Source organism: Anguilla rostrata, chromosome 2 (genome assembly GCF_018555375.3).
Source record: "Anguilla rostrata isolate EN2019 chromosome 2, ASM1855537v3, whole genome shotgun sequence".
Taxonomy (NCBI): Eukaryota; Metazoa; Chordata; class Actinopteri; order Anguilliformes; family Anguillidae; genus Anguilla; species Anguilla rostrata.
This window is the reverse complement of record NC_057934.1, coordinates 45,080,928-45,098,131: the sequence shown is the minus strand read 5'-3', so window position 1 is coordinate 45,098,131 and position 17,204 is coordinate 45,080,928. Positions and strand designations below refer to the sequence as shown.

General features: G+C 43.5%; 1 protein-coding gene across 4 annotated transcripts in view; it reads left to right on the top strand.

Annotated features, from left to right (window-relative positions):
- The window catches only part of mad1l1 (mitotic arrest deficient 1 like 1), a 233,550-nt gene that overhangs the window by 78,753 nt on the left and 137,593 nt on the right, over positions 1-17,204 (top strand). For all 4 annotated transcript variants that reach the window (XM_064322506.1, XM_064322504.1, XM_064322503.1 and 1 more), the window contains exons 14-15: positions 7,617-7,705; positions 12,565-12,655. In XM_064322506.1, the coding sequence (XP_064178576.1) occupies positions 7,617-7,705; positions 12,565-12,655 (180 nt within the window). The remainder of the gene's footprint in view (positions 1-7,616; positions 7,706-12,564; positions 12,656-17,204) is intronic.

Sequence of the window (17,204 nt, the reverse complement as noted above, 5' to 3'; positions counted from 1 at the left end):
GTGATCAGGTATAGTACCATAAATTATGATGCATGCCTACTTCTGGGATCCTACGAGACACCTCCCGCCTTTGCAGTATTTCCATCTGATAGGAGGAGAATTATAATCGTCTTTGAACGAGCTGGAGGCCGTTGGTGGAGAATGCCCAGTCAGTACAGCATGGCATCGCTGAAGAGCGGCGCTACCTGCGGAAGTACATTATTCATGCCTCAGCGCCACTTTTAAATTGAAAACTGCGTCCCTTTTGTTCAATCTGTTACGGGAATCATTCAGTTGTAAAACAGCTAAGTGCCTGTAAGATACGAGGCCTCTCAAAGACAATGGCTTCACACTGTAGTTACCTGATCCAAGAGTAGGTGCAGTAAATTAGGAGAACAAAGGAGGTTGAATGTAATCAACGTCCCCTCTCTACCGTTGGATCAAACGTGAGATTTTAAAGGCCTTGCCAGAAATGTTTTGAATGCTCCCTTGATGCCGGGTTCAGAAATGCTCGTTTGCACTCTCCTTAATTATCAGAGGAGGTTGCAGTAGTGAGCATGAGTGTAACCCACTGTAGTACTGCCATATGCAGAGTACACATCTGGTGTCAAATGTTGGTTCTAAGAGGAGCTTGGCACTGCTAAGCTAAAGGGAATTATGGGGACGAAAGTTTGATATCTGACTTTAAGATCAGATGCTTGTGATCAATTGATTAGAGACCTCGGGTGTTTTTTCATTTTTTATATGGCCATGCCTGTTCAGCACCTCTCTATTTGCATTGCAAAAAAAAAAAAACCTAATCAAATGAATAAATGACCTGAATCAAATAAAATAAGTTAAAAATACTGTGTGATCTTCCGTTGGGTATGCTCAGTTCTCAATCTCTTCTTCCAGCCACCACCCTAAAATGCACGTGTGCAGAGCTGTCCCATGTGGTGCAGTCACAATGTCGGGGAGATGATAGCAGCCAGAGGTGGCTGCAGAATCCTCTCCTCTGTGGAGTGAACCAGGAAAATGTAAAAGCAGTCAGGATTTTCTCCTTTTTTGCAGTAAAAAAAAAAAGAAGCAGAAGAATGTTCAGGCCTGTATGGGGATGTTTGAAGGAACTTGCATAAAAATATCAATTCTTACTCTTAATTTGAAGGCAAATATAGTATTCGTCTTCTGTCCGTCATTAAACGGCTGCACAGATCTGTTGGCTGGCGATTCTCCTCGATAAAGAAAATGGATCAGAACTGGATCAAGCGTTTCTTTATCTAAGGCTTAAATATCAATGTTAACTGCAGCCTGTTGCTCGGAAGGCTGGCATTATCAGCTGAAGTTATCCGGGTTACGTGCATTAAGAATATTGAAAGAAATTGTGAAACATGTATCAACACATTGATCTCTGAGCAGTAAGCCTCCCTCCAGTGCTCGCCCTTTTGCTGTTTGGCTTCTCCTCAACATTGGTTTTCAGTATCAAAAAAGCAACATGGAGCAGAATTTAAAAGTAGCAGGAATTACAAGCACTTTTCCATCTAATGTACATTCCTCAACATGTTTATTGAAAAGCCATCCATTTTTCATAGACCGGTGGCATCCCCCAAGTAATGTCTGTTCCTTTGCTTTTTAATTAACTTGATCATATTTGCCTTCTAAAGATTTTTGGCTTAATGTGCTTAAGCTATGTTGAAATGCGCCATTTGTCGCTGTATTAGTGCAGCACAGGGATTTTCGTATTTTCACATTTTCTAAACCAAATATTTTGAAGTTATCAAAAGCGAAATATGGTTCCCAGACTGCGCACAGTCCTGCCAGGATACCGAAGCCCTCCTATTCTATTAGAATGTGATTAAGTGACCTTTCTGAATGTTAGAGAATGGTTGCAGCCGCTTAATGATTTGTCTTAAAGGAAAGTCAAACCTCATTAGTTGATTACTGAAGAGAAGGTGTGAGCTACACTTTGGCAATCCTGCATTAATTGGTAGAATGAGGACTGGTGGGCCCATTTCCCTGCTGTGGCCCTCAATCACTTTCCAAAATGTAATTAATTCCTCACCAAAGAGGCAGCGCCGAACGTAGCCGCCACCCCATTAAAAACTTTGGCGTAATTAGAACTTCAGGGAGAGAGGCATTTTTGATTGTCGGCGTGAAGAAGACTGATGCGTCTCGTAAGTGAGACATAACAAAAGAGTTGCGCGTTATTCGGGGAGTGTTGTTTAGATGCATCTCCAGGGTAAGCTGATTATGTGGTGTGACACTTTCAAAACGCTTCAAGATTAAAGATTGTCTGCGTTACCGAGTTACTCCCCTGTGATTATATTCCACTATTCGCACACTTGGTTTAAAAGCAACTCATATCAATTACTTCACCCCAAAGCCAATTGCATCCAGATCCAGGTTTTACCTCATTATTGGGCTGGTTGTAGTTAGATGAGCTTTTTCGGCATTTAGAATACCTTTGCTGTGGTTGAGCCTGCTGGCAAGGCATCTCAGTGCTATTAATCACAATGTGTAGGGAACAATCTCCCCTGGTCTGTGGGGAAACAATAATTTATTCCTTGCATTTTACGCTCTGCTGCTTTTAACTCTTCCTTCTTTCTTTTTCCCTTTATTATATTATTATATATTTATTTATTTGGACATCCCAAGATGCTGTAACCCATATCTCATGTAGGAACATTCTGGCATTGCTGTTTGTATGTGTCCAATTTGAATTGTTAATAACCTGCTGAAAAGTCTACCTGAGAATGGAATCTTCAGTGTCATCTTCTCAGGACTGGCTTCTGAGATGGCATGCAGAGACCAGGCAGGGTCTCGCGCGCGCACGTACACACACACATACACACACACACATGCACATAGAGACACACACATGCATACACGCACACACATGCACACACACACACACACACACACACACACACACACACACACATACACACACACATGCATACACATACACACACACATACACACACATACACATAGAGACACACACATGCATACACACACACACATACATACATACACACACACATAGACACACACACATGCACACACACACACACACACACATACACATAGAGACACACATGCATACACATACACACACACATAGACACGCACACATGCATACACACACACACACACATACACATAGACACACACACATGCACACACACACACACATACACATAGAGACACACATGCATACACATACACACACACATAGACACGCACACATGCATACACACACACACACACACACACACACGCACACACACCACTGATTTCACTAATTGCTTGTGAAAGCATTGCTTTGCTGTCTTCTTCTTCATCAGCCGCACCATGTACTTTCCAGCCATACCCGTCACTATCCCAGCATGGGACTGGGATTTATACTCACATTCCACCATCTAAGATCTGCTACTGGGTCAGTTTGTATTTATATTTTGCCCCTCAGTCTTTTATTTTCTGAATCTTTATCTTTAGGAAAAAATATTCAGTTGAAGTAGCTTTTTGTAATTGATTTATCTTCTTCTGTTGTACGTTATCATCATACACTGACTGAAATGGATGGGATGGATACCAAGAAGCTGTGTAAGGTTAGGGATATCTTCAAAGGTGTCCAAATGTTACTCTTGATCTTTCATTTGTTTACTTTTAAGGGGAAAAAAGGTATTACAGGAATTGGGATTTTGAAAACTAATTTTGATGAAAGAAAAAAGTAATTTTATCATGGTAGGTCAGAAAAGCATTAATTAATCCTTTTGGGTTTGATGAAGTTACCCGCTTGCCCAAAGGCATCTTGTCAGTGTAAGAATGAAGCCTGCCGTCCTGTTAAATGGCTCACGTCTCCCGTGTTATTGAGGCTGGCAGACTAATACATTAACAAGTATGCAGTACCTGGCTTGTGAGATGCATACAAAATAGAGAATTAGCTTTTGGGGAAAGGGCCAGGCAGCCAGCCCTGGATTTCCGTTAGAAACAGTGAATGTTTTCTGATGCTGGAGTTTAGACGTTAGTAAAAAAAACTGGCACAGGACAGAAAACGTCCGTGTCTTTTTGTTACGGGTGGGAAAAGCTGTCGTGCTGGTTTTGAGCGCAGTGGTGAGGGGGAGCCCAGCGTCTTAAATCCAAACCAGTCTTATTGATGTGCTTGCCTTGGAGCAGTTTTGGGGTTAGATGCTATCTGGCTATAGAAAGCTCCGCTGTGAGCCTTCTGTGGGAAATCGTAAAATACAGGAACGGTTGTTGTGTTTTACTCCGTGTCGGTTGGCATTTTATCTTTGGTGTAATAATATCTGTTGCATGAATCGGTCCGCAGTTAAGGGAAGAGAAACCTGTTGAGAACGCCAGCTCCAGTGGAAGCAGTTAAAGCATGCTGAACTTTAGCACAGGTGCTCCTCGAAACGTCAATAAAAAGAAGACAACATGGCCTCATTTTCTCGTACAGCATCGAGCCGCTGCTTTGAAGTTCAGAACCGTAAACCACTTACGCATCAATCTGCTCTTCCTTTGATGTGATTCGTTCACTTGCAGGAACGGAGATATCATGGGACCGAAGTGCGGTTTTTGCAGAAATGTGTTTTTATCAGTGGGGAACTCATCAGATTTTATTTCAATGTCTGTAAGATGGTAAAATCAAGACGGCTGTGAAATGTTTTCTCTGGTGGAAGTCTCTTGTAGTATGTGGCAGTAGAATGGCTGATGATCTTTTATAATAATAGCAGATGTAGTGCACATGACCACAAGATTTTAAAAAAGCATAAATATTGTTAAAAGGTATCTAATTTGAGTGCAGCCATGATACTGTTACAGACCTGCTTCATCCGACAATTTATTATATCCAAAACACCTGTGTGCACTTTGTGAAGTAGAGTCCCTTCTCTTTTCTTTTAATTTCCTCTGTGGGCAGTCAAGGTCCTGAAGCTCGTCACAGCTGAAATACTAAACATGTCTGGGTATAATGGCTGCCTGGCTGCCAAGCCCATAACCGGGGCGTCCTTCGAGGCAGTGAGCTGCTAGCGCACGCCTTCACTGCCCACTGGGTCCAGAGTGATTATGGCTCGTGCATCAGGAGATAGAGGCTGCCGCATGTATAAATCCTGAGGAGCGATACTGTTGGGCCACAGCTGGAAGTCAAAAGTTCGCATGCTGCAATGTTTTCCAACAAATCCAAATTGTTTGGGTGTTTAAGGCTAGATGGGTAAACGCAGGAGAGTCCTGTATGGTTGAAAAGAGTTGGGGATTAATGTGCAGTGGAAAGGTGAATGTGAATAACCCTTAATGGGCGTTCAGATCTGACCAGCTTTGCAGCATGTGAGCCAGTGAGTGTCTTCTGCTCGGCGCCAGTATGGTCCTTACTTGCTTTTGCCTGTGTGAGTGTCCATCGTCTTATTTTTCATTTGTTCGTTTTCAGTATATTTAGTCTCATACGCTGCCTGGAAACAAGCTTCAGTTCTTTGGTAGGCCTGCCTGGAGCCGTGCACATGGATGCGTGTCTGTGATAGTGATCACAGCTGTAGCAGCGGCTGCTGCGCCCTTACATCTTAGAGCGCTTTAACTCTGTTCTCTGATCCTCCTCCCCGCAGCCCTCTTGCTAATGTCATTCTGATGAAATGTGACACGCTGTGAAATTCTCCCATTTCTGGGGCTGGTCATTTTCTTTGCCGTAGCCATTGGGCGAAAGGAATGGCACAAAGAGAGAACAGATGAGTGTATCATTTTCACCGCGATCCGTGCAGAATCAAAGACATTCGCCCCTCCGATGGTCTCTTCGAGCTTCGCCCTGTGTCAGTCGCCTGACCGTAACAGAAAGAGCCTGTTTAAATCAGCAGCAGGGCTGTTCTGACATGATGCGCCCTGACGTTTTGTTTTATTTATTCATTTCTTCCCCTCCTTCCCTCTTCCTCCTTCCATTTTTGTGAAATAGTCATGTGGCGTGGCAACGTTTATGCTCCCCCCCCCTTTAAAAAGAAAAAAACTAGACCAAAAAAAACAGAGAAGCCAAATGTCTTATTAATCCATCACGCCATGTGACCCCTCCCCCCGCGTCTTCACTGCCAGTCAGAAACAAGCGTGCGCTGCGCTTGGCGCGCAGGTGGTCCAGCGAGACCTCCGCCTCGTGTCCATTCATCTCGCGGCGTCGCGAGCAGGCGCCCCCCAACCCCCCCCCCCCCCCCCCTCGCGACCGCCGTGATGAACGAGCCAACGGCGTGCGTCCCCCGCGGCGCGATGGGCCACGCGTCCTCACGGCGCGTTTATCTCCTTGGCGACCCGCAGCCGGGGAGGCCGCCTCATTCCCTGGCCGTTCCGCGGATTCCGCGCGCGGCCTCAGACGCATTCCGCGGTTAATGGGACTCATCGCCTCTGAAAGGAGCCCTGATGCTATCTCATTAATTGAATTTATATGTCCTCTCTTTTTAGCGCACTTGATATTATGATGGAAAGGATCGTTGAGAGAGAATTAGACGGGGCTTGTTAAAGCGATATTGGGCTGGGCTATTGTACCATATTTCGAGTGTTTGGAGGCCGGTGTGGTTTCTTATTAATGTTTTCTTTCCTCATTTCATTTGAGCAGTTTCACAGTTAGTGTAATTTTAGGACCTTGTTTGAGGTTGGTGGCCTTAGACACCCTCATTAGCGCCTTCACTGTGTCCTGTGTTTCTGGCTGAACCTTGTAGTTCTCACTTTGCCTGTTTAGTCAGTATTAACTTAATGTGTTGTTGGATTTCCGGAGTCGGGCATTCACCTGTCTTTTTGCAGTGTAGACTTTCTGGATTACTGGGGTTTAACGTTATCCTCCATGTCCAAATATTTCAATGTCATGTTATCAGACCGAGAGATTGCTTGTGTAGACCCGAACAAATTGGACCCAAGTGTCAAACAAACCTTAGCTAGTGGCATTCATTACTACCTAGAGGAGCCCACACTAAACAGTCCATGTGTTGAGAGCACATACTGGTTAGATATTAATGCAGATGTGCTTATTATAGATGACAATGCTGGTTCCATACTGTGTAAATGTAAGACTTCACAAATGTCTTGCATTTATATGGTGACACCATATATATCGTGTTACCATATATATATGCCCAAATTACTGGTATTCCTGCTGACTATCTGCAGAAATCATGTTCGATAAAAAGTGAAGTCTTTTTCTATGCAAAGCCTTTATTACCTGAATGATTGTAATATCAAACTCGGTTTGTGACAAGTGCGGTGTTGGAGTGCCTGAAGCTCCTATGAAGCCTCTATGAAGCCTTTACTCCTTCCTCTTTGGGGAGTTCCCCTCCGCAGTGCGACTTCACAACATTTGAGTCAAAGCACTGTGAGGCCTGGGGGGCATTCGAGGGGAAACAAAAAAAATAATAATCTGATTCGGTCTTGAGATGTGAATTGGATCCTCCAGGTGTGTCAGTATTGTGCATAGCTGTAAAAACAGACCTACAGCAAACTCTGCTGTGGAAACAGACCTCCAGACTGTTTTTTTTTTTGTATGTCGTGACATTTACAGGGCATCAGCTCTTCCCCCCCGACTGTATTATACAGCAACCTTGCCTGCATTTCAATGGCAGTATATGAAACAGCTGGGTTTCCCTCAGGCACCGGGGTGTTCTGAAGTTTATTTTTTAATTGCGTTTGTGTTTCAGGCGGAAATGGAGCTCGACGTCCTGAAGAAGCAGGCCTCCAGTGCGGAAAACAGCTCCTTCGTGGTGGGGGAGGAGGTCAATTCCCTCAGGTGGGCCACTGCCGCACAGCTGCATCATGGGAGCCATACACACGCATAACTTAATCATAACGCCGCGCGCTCTCGTGCTCCAGTCAATCTGCATGCAAATATAGAGCCGTTAGTTCATGCTCCAGATGGAGAATCCAGTGATATCTTAGTCTAAATAGTCCGGAATGAGGAGAGGACAGGTGTAAATGAGCACTTAACGCTGAAGAACGCCAGTGCTTTCTCTTACCATTGAGGACGTATCATTGTTGAATGCATCTGGGCCCTCTCTCAGCTTAAATGACTGAAGGAATGCGCAGGCTGTCCGTAAAAGGCCCATTGGGCTTTGGCTCCCCAGTGAGGCTGGAAGGCAAGGTGTTCATTGCCGGCTGATTTCATTAGGCTTCAGTCAGGTGATCACGACAGCCTGCACGCAGTTTGCAGATGGTGTGCCATTTTAGGTTCTCACTTTCCCTTGTTTTTTCGGCATAATGTGGAAAAAGTTACCCTGTCAGCACCCATAGGTGTTGTTGCCCCGGGTGCATTTCGTCCAAAACGGTGAACTCCTAGCTCGTGTGCACAGAGAGCTCCTTGACAATTCCTTCTTAATGCAGCGGGGAAAAAACAAAATGCTAAATATTGGTTGGACTCACCGGGAGGAACTGAAGTAGCAGACCCGTGAGGACCGAGTCTCTCTGGTGAGACTGTAATTAGGCTGCACATTCAGCCATGTCCATTAATATTCACATTCGCATTGATAGCCACATAATATCCGCACCTGTTGCTCCAGTAATGCATGTAACGGTGTGTCTCGCTGCAGCGGTTATGATTGCTCAGGAGACTCCTGGCAGGCAGCTGGCAGGGGTACGCAGTGCATGAGGCAGAGAGTGAAGCCCCGATACATCACGAGTCTGACGTCTTCTGCTTGTGTGCCCCTCCGTAACGCTTCTACAGACATTTATACGTCACAAACATCTGTAGAAAAGAATCATGCTGTCGGCTGAAAACTTGTGTGCAGCCAGTAAATCTCCTTATTCCTCCAGCAAAATAACAAACAAACAATAAACATTGGGAAGATAATTTTTCAGTTATTTATTTCATGCAAAAGTAATTCGGCTTAGCAGGTTTTGATTACCGTCCAGGGGCTTGTTAACGTCAACTTTTTCATTTCCAGAAATGAGCAACAACTTTGTAAACATATGGTGAGTTTAGCTGAAGCAAAGGTGCAGTTAGCTGTAGCTCAGAACATGTACGAACAACATGTTTTGAAACCTCACTGCCAAAGTACCATACTCTAAAATTTCAGTGCTGTTTCTGAAAAAGAGGGTATTGAGGAGATGTTCCACTGAAAGCAAGCACTGCGTTTCCCACTAGTGACTGATGGTGTATGGAGGACTCTCGATATGCTCGCTGCACGGATGCTGGTAGAAAAGCAGTGTGTCTTATGATGGAGGATAGAAGGCGCGGTATCACCGCAACCTTCAGTGTGTGCTTTCAGGATCAGATTTATGAGCAGGGCACAGAAATGCCCTTTTAGCTACATGATTGCAGCTGTCATGTAATGCAGAATGAAGCAGGCTCGTATATGATATAGTCGATGCTGAGGGAGACCTGACTTCAGGGAATTCTGCGGGCATGACGCAAGATGTCATGTAGCTATCTAATCGCTTTGACCCGTTATTTGTCTATGCCGGATAAAAAAAAAGAGGAATCGCAACTCGAGAATCCTTGCTTTACTGATCTATCAGTTGAATATCTATCCAGTCTTGAATGCTGAGCGCTGTGTGTGGCCTAATGTCTGTGTGATATCAGCTAGCTGTGGAGCATGCCTCGTGTGCACGCCCGCATGCACTGTGTGACCCGAGCAATGAAATTAAAGGTGAACTCAAACAAGACATTGAAATGAAGTGAACTTTATGACCTTGACGAAAAGATGACTTGATAACTGCTTTTCAAGCCTGATGCCTCACTGGCAAATTTGAAGAGGCCCATTAGCCTCTACTAGCCACATGTATTGGTCCTTGCCATGATGCCATTTTACTGTACATATGAAGGAAGATATGATTAGCTTTGGGATGCATGAGACTTGTGCATTCAGAAATGCTTGAGATTCACTGGTGGACAATCCAGGCACAAGGGAGATCACTTACAAGTGCATAGGTGTGTGTGCCGTGGCAACGTGCCGTTTCCTGTGCCCAAACCCGACTTATTTATATAGAAATGTTTATTTTTGTTCACCTTTCATCTACAGTGTGTATACACATAAGTACCACATTTTCCCTTCTGGATTAAAATTAAATGGACTCTGAGGTGATTTCTTTGAGCATTAATTTATGAAAACACTAAATTAAGTCATATCTCATTCACTGGGGAAAAAACAAAAAAAAAACAAAAAAAACAATAGGATATTGAAAGCGTATGTGGCCTATGTGATCCCTTTTCTTCCATACCTGTGTAGGTGGGTATTTTCTTCTAGTGCCCCTGACATAAGGCCCCTGTGAAGCAAAGCAATTAACAGATTGAACAGCTCTTAAACGATGAATAGCATTAGCGTGTTCCTCTGCTATCAAACAGACCTGAGTGCTTGTCACGTTCGGTGGAAGTGCATTTCGGACGGTGCCTATTCTTATCGATAAATGTGTCAAATATGGCAAAGTGCAGAGGTATTATTACAATATAATTACGTTCTCGTTCGACTATTCGTTGGCACTCAGGCCTGGGACTCGTGTATAATATTGTACCGAGTTTTACTTTACTAAGTCTCACTCTGATGAGGATGAAAGGAGTGTGCCACTGTTCACTTGATTGCCGCTGAAGTTGATGTGTGTAATTACTTGATTGGAGAATGATCTCGTTTGCTGGACCGGCGCCCACCACAGGCTGTTTCTCTTTGCTTGAAATGCTCGCCTGATTGCTGCAGCTCAGAAGCTCTAGACAGGCCTCGGCGATATGTGTCTGCCTGCTCAGACGATTCATTGATTGGCTTTCGGTGAAGCTTAGATGTTAAATCAGGTAAGAAATCAGCCTCTCAGATCCCGCTACCCTTTTTTTCCCTCTTGGCTAAATGAGGAGCGTCTGTGAGATTGAGGTTAATACTGGGGCGAGCGAGCGCCTCCATAGATGAACAGTTTGGGTCTGGCATGAAAGGAACCTGAACTGAGCATCTTTCCTGGGACTCCACACGGAGTTGCGCCTGCCTGCTAACACAAGTAATCGCGTAAAAGCAGCACAGTATATTAGACATGCTCGTGGTTATAAAATAGTCTGTGCGGAAATGAGCAGAGGCGGTGGGGGGAATCCACACAGTTGTCCCACGCTGAATTGCGTTGCCTTAACATGGCAGCCTGGCATTATCGAGCGTGACAGTCCTGCAGCTCTTCAGAAGAATTGATTGAAGTCCTCGGTAATGGGGCTGATGTTCTGTCATAATTATCGGAGAAGTGACGCTTCTTCTTAACTATGAACGACTTTCCTGTTTCTCTCATTAATTAACAGCTTCGGATTAATTGTGCAATGCCAAAGTTTTTTTGTAATTGAATAAATTGGTTGTATTGTTTGATATCTCAAGTCATTAATTGACGGTTCATTTGGGACTCGGAAGTAAAGCAGGAATAATGTGCTGTTGAGAGCTTTTTAATTGATGGCGCTGCATTTAATGGGGTGTAATAAATTTAATGGAAGGGACCAATATAATGTTTGTGGCTTTAAAGAACAAATTACTTCAGTAATGAACATATAATTAAGTCGCAGTTTAGAAAATACAGGCTTCTTTGTGGATTTAAAAGGAATTGATTTAAATTTTAAATATTTAAGAAAAGAAAAAAAAAATGGAAGGAAAACCACATACTAAAGTACATATAGAAGAGGACTATGAGGCGCTGAAGACTGGAGCATTGGAGGGGCATCTGGGAACACACACTGTAGGATTTTGTAGTTTCCGATCATGTCCAAACTCACGGTTTATTTATTTTTTTATCTTATTTTTTTAAAGTGTTTACCGCATTTCCGGAGATCGTAAGAGCCGAGTTTGGCACTTTGTTGTTTGTGAAGAGTGTTCCTGAGCAGTTAGGTGTCCCCGGGGGAAGCACTACACGATACCCTGCCGTACTGCAGGGTGTCCTGAGACTTACCAATGCAGCTGTGCCCCGGCCAGGAATTGTGATCAAATGCCTTACTTCTGCACTCCAGCTGAGAAAAGGATATGCTATTTTTTTACGGGGGGATGCAGTGCCAAAAAGCAAATAAGATTGATTGCGTGGGCAGTTGAAGTTCCATAATAAATGTCATGTTTTCGGCCTCTGTTCTGTGCATACTTGTGTTAGAGAGTCCAACACTGATTGCAAGTGGAAGGAAAGTGCTCCTCTTCGGAACTGGATGAACAGTCCAGCGTAAACCAGAAGGGCCAGACACTAGTAAGCAGGGACTGGAAAGCTGCCATGGCTGGCATTTCCTCCAAATGCCACATTTTGTCACCGTTTGGTGAAGCATCTTTCAAGTTCCTGCGGCTGATTCTGAAGTGCCGTCGCACCGCAACACATGGCCACAGAACAGCGGGGAAGGAAACGTCTGCAGTCTTTCCCTCACAAGGGGGCAGTGTGTTCCCAAGTGCGCCGTGACCACCCACGAGCTCAACTCCTCGTTCTCTCGTCCGCTACAGAACCGCACCGTCTGAGGCCCGTCACCTAAAGCACTGACACCGACTCATCAATGAGTGGGCAAATCGCTATCCTGTTCCGCACACAGCAGTCCTTTATGTTATTCAGTACATGTAGTTGTTAGCCCCCCCCCCCCCCGGCTGAAATAGAGAAAGCCTCCTGAGTCGGCAGAGAGGGGCTCTGTAGTTGGAGACGGAAAGTTTGATTCATCGCCGCTCTTCTTTGCAGACAGAAGATTGAGGAGCTGGAGGCCGAGCGCAGTCGCCTGGAAGAGCAGAATAATGCATTGGAGATGAGGCTGGAGAGACACAACCTGCAGGTACAGCGTGTGCGGGGGCTAATTAATGAGGCCAAACGCCGTGTTTTTCCTCCCCTGTTCCTTCACAGCGGGCATGAGCGGCGAAATAACCTTTGCCCTGAAGGACCTGTCTAGAATCGGCTCAATGAGTTTCGCTCACTGATTCCAAATTTAATCTCACCCTCTACTGCTATTGTGTCATTAACTTTAACCATGCTTCTGGAGGTTAAATGGTATTTCACTGATGAGATTCTAAGTTTGGCTCTAATATTTCATATTTTTTTTGCATTTTATAACCTTTTCTGTTTACTTTAGGGAAATGTGTTTTCTCATGTGTCCTTGCAACTTGAACTTGGTAGCTTGCTGCTTGTGTCGTATGCGATCCACTTGTGAGGTATTTCTTTTGTGAACTTGTAAGCTCCTGCAGCTACATTGGAGCAGCATCTTCATACACTGCAACTATTACTAACTTAAGTAAACCCGAGCCTCCGTTTCTTATATAAATACGTTACTCCTGGTAGGAGAACCATTAAAAACATCAAGCTATTCAGAACACCTCCTCGCAGAACAGGCACAGTGTTTGAATCATCTGACAAACCTTTGGCATCGGGTCTCTACAGCTAAGAAAACACAACTTTTGCCACTGATTAAAACTTTGAGAGAAAGGGAGGGGTGTAAGCCCCTTCTAGAATAGCAACTTAAGAGAAAATTGGGAATTTAGTTGAGAAATCAATGAGCTATCAGGGGTCTTTTGGGAAGAAAGGCGTATTAATGTAGGGATAATAAACTAGGTTATATAGGCATTGGCTTGTGAACGGCTACAGCAGGCATTCTAATGACCGATTAGAAGAGCAGTCAAATTGTGCCCCTCCTAATCAGCGTTATCGACTGTTGGCAGTGCAAGTAATTGGGAATTGGGGAAATATTGAGTTTCCAAATGCAGCATTTTCCTTACTTTGCATGTTAAAATAGTGAAAATGCATGTGGTGTTGGCATGAAGAGATGGACTGTATGGTTTTTTTTTACAGCCTGAGCTTCTCTTTCACACAGCTGTTCTCCTCACTGTTGAAAATAATTGCCTCTTTTCAACCGGATTGTATGAATCTGTAGCCTGGCCAGTCGTGTTTTAATTTGCGCTTGTTTGTGAAACTTCAGATTCCAGTAAATTCCCATCTCACGTTTTTTAATGCTCATTGAACCAGCATTGATTGGACGGCCTTGTTTAGACACTTACTTACCGAGCATCAAATGAGTTTTTAATACATTGTGTCAGGAACGCCGGAACTGACAAGCATGATAAACGGAGTTCAGGAGCCATTTAGCACCTCCGCCGCTCACTTCAGCATCAGATATGTCACAGACCTCTCCTAATTGGGCCCTGGCTGCAGGAGAAAATCGGAGCTTTGGGGATGTTATTGGGAAGCTTCATCTCGGTGTCTAATGGCTTACAGACTTTTCCTCATTAAGTGCAGAAACAATAAGCATTTGCCTTTCGTTGTGCTCCTCCTGAGAGAACGAGACCTACAGGTTTTCTTTTATTGTTGTTTGAAGATGCGCCTCCAATAATATCAGAGAATTTTCATTAAATGCTGTGTGAGAGCTGTAGGAGTGGTATTGGTCACATAAAAGAGCAACTCGAAAACATGTAGCTTCTGTCATGGGAAATCTCTCTCTCTCTCTCTCTCTCTCCCCCTCTCTCTCTCTCTCTCTCTCTCCTCTCTCTCTCTCTCTCTCTCTCTCTCTCTCTCTCCCCCTCTCTCTCTCTCTCTCTCTCTCATTCTCTCTCTCTCTGTCTGTGTGTCTGTGTGCATGCGTGCTTGTGTGCTTGTGTGTCTGTACGTGTGCGGACGTGTGTGTTTATGTGTGTCTGTGTGTGTGTGTGTGTGTGTGTGTGTGTGCTTGCATGTATGTGGTAGAGAGAGGGAGATGCTGTTGGACAGTTAAAGTAAATTAGACAGTAACACAGAATGTGGACCAACACCAGTATTGAGTAAGGTTAATTGAATCTCTAAGGTCAGCTTATTTTGGTTGATGGCTGCATTGAACAGAGCTGTTTGGCCCTCAGATATTTCTCACCTCCTTTCCTACAGTACATTGAAAAATCAAAGTAACACAGCGCACACTTTTGCTTCTGTGGCAGCTGAAGTACCTTTCGAAAAGGTGAGAGGATGTAAACTTTTTCTGTCCTCAGGTTAAGATTATCTGTATCATGGCATTTTAAAAAGACGGTTTGACACCCAAACACATTCCAAATGTCTTTGTAGTTCAGCAACTGGATCTCGCGATCTTATCACGCGAACAGCAATACCCATGTGCACTGGCCGACTTGGACAGCTGTCTTGCGATAAAGCCAAGTATTTTAAGCTCCTGTCTTTTAGAAAGTGCCTTTTCCCCAATTTCCGTCTGCCTCTGAAGCAGTCATATTTCTAACTTACTATATTGCTGTGCATTGTATATTTGTACCATTTCCATATTTGATGGTGTCATACTGTATAACTGCGGGTAAATTATATAAAATGACAAATGTATAAATATGCACCTTGAAAGTATCATGCTATTCTTGTCACGTTCCTTTCAGAGAAAAGGAACCTAGAGACAAACATTATATAAAAATAGATCAAAAGATGCTGCAGGCTTTTTCATTGAATAGCTTTTACCGCTGTCTGAATCTCTTACTGCCCAGTCCTGTATACGGGCTAGAAGACCGTATTCCTTCTGGGGCAATTTAGTTGACTTCTTTCCTTTAATTAAGTAATGGAGGTGGGCTTGAGCTTTACCTGAATTAGACTCTTTTTTTGGGGCTTTTTACCAATAGCTTTGGATGGATTGTGGCATTACAGTGACAGTTCTTTTTGGACCTTATATTTCAGGGTCCATGGAAACTTTAGCTCACTTAATACCTTTTTGTGGAATTTATTTTTGTCATTTTGGTCCATAAGTTTCCTGTTCTCATTGATCTCGGCTTTTACAGAGTGTGTGGATCCTGGCTTTGCGCCTTCATTCCCCAGACCTCTCTGGCTCACAGATCCAAGGGAAATTGTAATTCTTATGGCCGCAGACAGTTTAATGAAGTTCTCTGCCACCTTGAACAATAGACACCCAGAGAGCAGGTGTGTTCCACACATACACTGCCATCAACTAGAGTGATAATATTGTGTTTAGGGAGGATAATGGCATTTACAGAATGTATTCTATTTTATTTTCTGCAAGGGCAATGCTGAACAGAAAAGGTCTGCTTGGGAATCTATTTTAAGGATCCTGCTGATAACTAACAAGATTTTAGTTACAGGTTTTCAAGTGATGGTTCTGTCACCTCCAATGTAGCCTCAATGCCTGACTGACTGTTTATTTGAAATTGGGTCCGTGATGCTAGCATGTGAATGAGTTTTACAGAAACAGCATAGCCTATCTAATCAGATAGCTACTATAATCACATTTCTACTCCTCAGACTAGTTTGCCTGGGAGCAGTGGAAACCATATGTTTATGGAACAATTATAGATTTTTGTTAGCCATGCACCAGTTATACTGTAAGACTGCCTGTTTTTGATCATTTTGTACTGTTAAGAACTGACAACATTGTTTAGCGACAGTGAACACAATCCCTTGTCATACTAGCACTGTGTGAGTGAGTGAGTGAGTGAAAGTACTAGTGGTTGTCTGTTTTGTGTTTTTAATACGTTCTAATATGCTCTCAGGGCACTCTTATGCCACCTTAAAGACAATGTAATATGTTTTGTGTGGTTTTATCTTGCACACGTATGCCTGGAAGATGCATTTTAAGACATGCGTTTGAGTCTGTTATCTAACAGAAGAATTTTTGCTCCCTGGACCTCTTTTTCGTCTCTCTGTGTGTGGAAAGCTTTTGTTTTGCATAAAAAGATGACGCAGACAGACATTCACAAGCACGAAATATGTCTGTTTCTATTTAGATGTAAATAAATCCAAATATCCTGTCAGAGCTGAGCCAGTTAGACATCATTATGGCATTCTTAGCTTTGTTTACCGTGAAGCAGATGTTGAGGCCCCAAAAAAAATTTTTTTCTATCCATGGTACATCACATGCACATTTTTATAGCATCTCTCCAGTGATTACAGTGATTACCCAGTATTACTGAATATATCCAATTTTCTGTTCAAAGTCATGTCACATCGTTTGCAGTTTTGTCACTAGTGTATGCAGTATGTGCTCACTTAGATGTAAATATGTTCTTTTTGTTACCGGAGCTTTTGTCTTAACAATTTTTAATTGCATTTCTGTTTTAGCAATTTGTTGGTTTTGTATCAATGGAAATTAGCTTGCTTGAATATGTGTGTGTGTGTGTGTGTGTGTGTGTGTGTGTGTGTGTGTGTGTGTGTGTGTGTGTGTGTGTGTGTGTGTGTGTGTGTGTGTGTGTGTGTGTGTGTGTGTGTGTGTGTGTGTGAAATTATGCATCAGCCCTGTCTGTCCTAGTATATTTATGTACGCCGCTGTATAAAAAATGTTGATTAGTCCCGTAGTACCACTAAAACTTGCTCTTTGGTTTTAGTGTAGAAGCCATATCACAAAATGATATTGCTGGCCTGTTGAG